The sequence below is a fragment of the Cynoglossus semilaevis genome, chromosome 12 (genome assembly GCF_000523025.1).
Source record: "Cynoglossus semilaevis isolate Cse_v1.0 chromosome 12, Cse_v1.0, whole genome shotgun sequence".
NCBI classification, from domain to species: domain Eukaryota; kingdom Metazoa; phylum Chordata; class Actinopteri; order Pleuronectiformes; family Cynoglossidae; genus Cynoglossus; species Cynoglossus semilaevis.
In genome coordinates this window covers 3162307-3168584 of record NC_024318.1, presented here as the reverse complement: position 1 = coordinate 3168584, position 6278 = coordinate 3162307, and the positions used below count along the sequence as shown (strand labels likewise).

Genomic DNA, 6278 nt, shown 5'->3' with positions numbered 1-6278 from the left:
GCAGCTCTTTGACCTCAGATGTTTTGGTTTTTTTTGGGGTTGAAAAGTTATTTTTTATGGTCGTGAAGGGACGTTCAGAACAAATATATAGGCTTAATATTTTCTGTTTTCTGTCAGAGATGTGAGATGAGTTTTTATTTTTATCTGGATAAATGTATGAGATTTGGCTCAGAGAGAGAGATTAGGACAGACATGTTAATGATTTAGGATGAGAACAAAGAAAAAAATATATATTTTTAGCAGAAACCCTTTTCATTCTACAAATGTGGTTTTGAGGCCAAGAAAAAAACATAATTAAAATAAATAAATAAAAAATAATGCTTAGTGCTCAGAGCCAATTAGATTCTGTTTTGATTTTGACATAAATGGATCCAAGTGTGTGACAAACATTCAGATTAACAGCAGATGTTCTCGTCCTGCCCGTGTTCTAACAGTCACGTATCCCACATAAGAGGTTTAACAGAGAGAATGTGTATTTATAGAATATCAGTGGAGGGAAAAGAAAAGGGATTTTATTTTTTATCTGACTGCAAAAATAAATGAAATGAAACCAGGTTTTAAATCGAGTCGTTGTGTTGAGCGTCAACTACCAGTAAAGATCATTGACCAGGTCTGTGGTTCTCAAACTATGGTGTGGGTACCACTGGTGGTACTTGAGCTCCCTCCAGTGGTACTCTGGGTAATTTTTTATTTTTTTTATTTGTCAGTGTGTGGGAGGGTTTAGTGTGAGGTTTGAATTAACCTTTATTTTTAAAGTGTTGTTTTTTGTGGAATTATATCTTTTAACTTTGACTTTTGAGTTTGAGTTTATAGAGAAGATTGTGTTTTGTTAATTTTTCGTTATATTTGTTTTTCCAGTCGTCTTCTTTTTTTTTTTTTCCTGTATTTTACAGCATTTGGTGAGACATAGATGAGACTTTTTTATTGTTATATTTGTTTTTCCAGTCGTCTTATTTTTTTTCCTTCCTTGGTTGACCTGCAGGAGGCGACAGTCATATGTAGCATCTGTATCAGTGCTGTACAACCTAACCTGCTGCTGATGCCAACCACACAGGACACACAAACACACATTTGAGAAGTGGTGCTCTTGGCTGGTGGCAGGCCCGGTTGCCGTGGTAACTGCAGGGTGAGGTCACCGGCCACTGCAGCTCCAGAGCTGGGACTCATCACAGCACACCCCCCACCCCCCACCCCTCTCTCTGTTTTTTTGGAGGTTTTTTTTCAGTTCTTTCCTCACCTCCTCCTCACCTGTCTCTTTCTTCCTCCCTGTGACTGTTCCACATCTGGCCACTAGAGAAGGTAGAGCGAGGGAGGAGAGACAGACTAAAAATTTCAGTCACTACTGTTTGTTAAATGAACAGAAGTGTTTAGAAAACTGAGGACCGATTTTGTCTGAACAGCTGCCTTTATTTTTAACTATTGTTTTTGCAGCTGTGCAACAATTCTTTTGCCTATTTTTCATCATTATTTTTTGCTGCTGGTCGGAGTGTTTTTTTTTCCTCTTAACTGTAAAGAGTTGATTGTCTTTGTGCTGCAGCCAGAAAACCTCCTCCTGGCCAGTAAGATGAAGGGAGCATCGGTGAAACTGGCAGACTTTGGTTTGGCCATCGAGGTGCAGGGAGACCAGCAGGCCTGGTTTGGTGAGAATCCTCCTCTGTTTTCTTCCTGTGTCTCTGATAAATGATAAACAGAAACTGAGAGAAAATGAAGTGAATGTCTGATGTGGTGTGACTCTGTGGACGTCGGACCAGGGGGAAGTTACCAGGCACCAGCAACAGAAAAAAGAAAATGGTGCAAAAACAAATTATTGTACAGCAGTACTTCAGTCTGTTACAGTTGATCCTGATACTTTTTTTCACTCAACACATTGATCTAAACAGTAAGTGACAGTGTGAAGGTCAGAGATGAGAACCATTTTAGACCATGATTCTCAGCTACTCCATGATTTCTTACTCATTTATAACTAAATAATTATAACTATTATTATCATTATTATAGTGATAATAATGATAATAGTGATTATTCTTATTACAATAATGATATGTAAATACTAATAACCATTATTATCAGTATTATTAAAGTTTCATTATTATTAATATAATTATTAAATAATTATAATACTTTTAAAAATATTATTATAATTTATACATTCAGATGATAAAAATGTGGATTTTTTTTTTCTTTCGTGAATTCCCAGGTTTTGCAGGAACTCCAGGGTACCTGTCTCCAGAGGTGTTGAGGAAGGACCCGTACGGCAAACCTGTGGACATTTGGGCCTGTGGTCAGTGAACGTTACAGTCTCTGGAAAAGTCCGACTGCAGTTAAAACAGTCACACACCTTTTTTTGTTTTGTTTTTCACAGTTCATTCAAACAGACTGTTGTGTGTGTGTGTGTGTGTGTCAGGTGTGATCCTGTACATCCTGTTGGTGGGCTACCCTCCCTTCTGGGACGAGGACCAGCACAAACTGTACCAACAAATCAAGGCCGGTGCATACGATGTAAGTCACACTGATTTTTTTATTTATTTATTTTTCTTTAAATCTATATAAGACGTGACGGAGGTGACGGTACGACGCCGGTGGCAACACTGTCTGTGCTGCAGCCGGAGCCTCATCCTGGGTTTATTTCCATTTCCAAACATGAGTCAGACTTCCACTGTGCTTGCAGCAGTGTTTTTACCAGAGACCAGGTGATGTAAATACCAGCGTCGGCAGAAACGCCACCTGGTGACGACACCTTTAATAAAACACTGTTTCCAGTTAGTCTTCCTGAGAATGGTATGTTAGGACATGAAGCTGTGGCTTTGTTTCTTCCCCCATCGAGTACATTCACACTTTTCATTGTCCTTCACGTGTTTGTGTGAGAAATGACGCCTGCTGTTTGTTACGCACCAACACTTCCCGCTCTTCTTGCTTTCACAACTCCATCTTTTTGTTTCTTACTTTCGTTCCGTTTGAGCTACAAAAAAAAAAGAGTCCGGCTCACTAGGGTGTTCAATCCGGCCTGCTTGATTAATGTTGAAAATAAGAAAAATACACAAACACTTCAGGTTCAGGATATTTTAAAAAGATAAACACAACTGTATAACGAACTTTTTGTTGCCCTGAAAAAAATTTTCAATGATTTCTCAGGAAAGTTCTTGGAAAAAAACAAAACAAATAGTGCGTCTTCCACTGAGGTGAAACACAGGTCACAGGAGAGATGGTCTGGTAATGTGATCTATTATTAATATAAAAATATTGATCCATGCAGCTCTAATAAACGTTCCTCTTTTATGGAGCTCGTATTCCTCGGCTGCTGCTTCACCTGTCGCTGAAACCCAAAATCTAATTAATGCCAAAGGAGAGAAAACACACTGTGGAATTCTGTGCAGCAAATAATCCAGAAATTAATTTTCTATTCTTTTCCCCTTTTTCTTAATTGCTCACTTCTTGTTCTGGCATTTTTTTTTTTTGTATATTCACTGTTGTAGGCAATAAAAGTCAAACACCAGCGGAGCTCAGTTTATCAGATGGTGTCGTCGTCTTCAGGGAGATGGGAGTTTAATATCCGTATTAATTTCCATAATTGCAAGCAACCGCATCTAATGAATGTGCATAATATGAAGGGTTTATATGAAAGGACTGAGATGAGCCGGGGTAGTAATCTGCACGTCCTGAATCTCAGCGTTTCATCATTCATACCTTCACTTTACACTTTCTCGTTTCAATATTTTTCTTACATAATTGAGAAAAAATAAAAAATGTAAAAACACAAATTCACTTCTTTTTTTTTGTTTGTTTCGTAGTAACACGTTTGGTGTCGATTGGGTTCAACTCTTTTTTTTCTTTTTAAATCATTTTTTTTCCCATTAAATTCTATATAATAGATACAGAAGGTAACGTTCTTCTTCCTCCTCCTCCTCCAGTTTCCCTCCCCAGAGTGGGACACTGTGACCCCCGAGGCCAAGAACCTGATCAATCAGATGTTGACGATCAACCCCGCCAAACGGATCACGGCCGACCAGGCTCTCAAACATCCGTGGGTCTGCGTAAGTCAGAAACACCACTCCTGTTTTTCACCTTTTATTTTTCCAGAACATTTGATTTGTGCTCAGACTCAGATTTGTGAAAAATTATAGTCATAATTTTAATAAAAAATAAAATTCCCACTTCTATTTCATAACTTTGAGAGATCAAAGTGCACCTCATGCTTTGAAAACCCCTGCCCTGGACAGTTGTTTTATTGAACTGGTTAATTTATTTCCAGTTGAATCTTTGTCTCTTGATGACTTTTGATTTTTAGCACATTTGTGAAAAATGATAGTCAGAATTTTTATTAAAAATAAAATTCCCACTTCTATTTCATAACTTTGAGAGATCAAAGTCAGATGCAGTAACGTAAAAAAAAAACATAAGGTTTTTGTATTTACTGTTAATTATTCAAACACATGCATTCGTAGTGACTCACAAACGAGTGTGTGTATGTGTGTCTCAACAGTAAATACTGTAGTAAGAAGGAGAGAGTAAACATGTTGTTATTGATCCTGAATCAATACCCTGCTATCACAGTATTGATACCTTCACAACTGATCTGCCCCCAGTGCCGTTAAATACCACTGGGTGGCAATGTGAAATCGAAGTTAACGGCCTTAAAAAAACAATTTATGTTTTATTATTAGAACAATAAAAAAAGGCAAAAAGTGTAGAGAAGAAAACAGACACGTAAGGATTTATTATTTTTGATTTTTATTATGATTAATTACGATAAATTAACATTACTAAATGTGACCTAGAACACGTGTCTTAATTAAAACATAAATACATAACTAACACAGTTAAATATTAAATAAATCAATATAAATCAATAACTTGATTCTTCACTTCATCGACTCTGGTCTCTCCTCACAGCAACGCTCCACTGTGGCGTCCATGATGCACCGTCAGGAGACTGTCGAATGTCTGCGCAAGTTCAACGCCAGGAGGAAACTCAAACGTAGCGTCTCACACACACACACACACACACACAGACACACAGTAAAATCAGTTCTTTAACCCAGTCACGTGTGGATCTGTTGTGATATTTAATTTTCGTGTCTTTCCAGGGAGCCATCCTGACCACGATGCTGGTGTCCAGAAACTTTTCAGGTGAGTTCGGGTTTTAATACCGATCATAAAATCACAATAATTGTTTGGTTTGTGCCGTCCCACAGTAGCACCACGCCCCCCATTTTGGGAACCACTGGTTTACCCATCACTTTACTTTTATTTAGCTCAGATACTCACGTGGAATTACATCCTGTTACCAAACATCTCATTTGTTTTTGTTTTTTTTCTTCTTCTTAATCTTCTGCATCACACTCCATTATCCTCCTAATCTGTTTACATATTTATTCGTGTTCCTGCTTCCCTCACGGCTAACAGCTCTGTCTGCAGTTTATATAGATTTTCTGTTTTTTTTTTACCCATCAGGGATTTTTACTGTCTCCATGTGAGCAGACACACTTTGTGGTCTGGACCTGCGCTAACGCCGGGCTAATGCATTATCGCTACGAGCTTTTTGTTTACATGCCTTCGTGTAGAGTAAGTAACGCAGTGGTGGTAGATTACTGTGTGGGCGACCGGTCCAGACTGTAGAAGAGAGAAGATGGGTTCTGGTCGTTCTAGATCTTTCTGTCCGTTGCATCGTCAGCGAAGCCTCTCTGGACACAGAGGGAGAGAATTCAAAATCTGTTGTTAGCCCCCAAAATAGCGAATTAGCTACGTTAGCTTTTTAGGCACGGTGCTACTGCACACCCACGTGTCTCTAGGTGTGAAGGCGTTCCGGCAATGAAGGCATCATGGCCCCTCCTGCTGGTTTTCCATGTGTAGTGCGTCAGTCAGATACAGTAGTTTTACTTTAGCTCGATGTTGAGCAGATGCAGCTGAATGTCAAAGGGCAGGTGGGCAGTTAGTTGAGGAACGATTTTTTGTGAAGCTCATGTCCCACCTGTGGACCCACATTAAATCCCTCTCTGTCCACTAGTGGGACGGCAGCACACCAGCCCTGCCGCCACCACCAGCACGGCCGCAATGGCACAGGAAGGTACGTCCGCTGTAGAGGGTCTTAGCCTGGAGTCGGGCATGAAGCCTGAGCTGCTTGAACCCCCCCCCCTCCACCTGTTGCCTGCTGCCTGCTCACTGACGGACGACCTGTGATAGGACAATGACGCATCTCAGAAACACACAGACATATGTCAGAGGGAACCTTGAACCTTAGCTGTCAGGATGCTGCGTTGTCGATGACGTCCAGACTCAGA

At 39.7% G+C, this 6278-nt stretch overlaps 1 protein-coding gene across 13 annotated transcripts in view; it reads left to right on the top strand.

Annotated features, from left to right (window-relative positions):
- The window catches only part of LOC103386999 (calcium/calmodulin-dependent protein kinase type II subunit gamma), a 29551-nt gene that overhangs the window by 14922 nt on the left and 8351 nt on the right, over window positions 1–6278 (top strand). For 7 of the 13 annotated variants that reach the window (XM_017037207.2, XM_025061113.1, XM_017037209.2 and 4 more), the window contains exons 7-13: window positions 1538–1640; window positions 2198–2281; window positions 2405–2499; window positions 3909–4031; window positions 4891–4974; window positions 5085–5127; window positions 6005–6064. In XM_017037207.2, coding sequence (XP_016892696.1) covers window positions 1538–1640; window positions 2198–2281; window positions 2405–2499; window positions 3909–4031; window positions 4891–4974; window positions 5085–5127; window positions 6005–6064 — 592 coding nt within the window. The remainder of the gene's footprint in view (window positions 1–1537; window positions 1641–2197; window positions 2282–2404; window positions 2500–3908; window positions 4032–4890; window positions 4975–5084; window positions 5128–6004; window positions 6065–6278) is intronic. The other 6 variants (XM_025061115.1, XM_017037212.2, XM_017037211.2 and 3 more) reach the window with 1 other exon arrangement.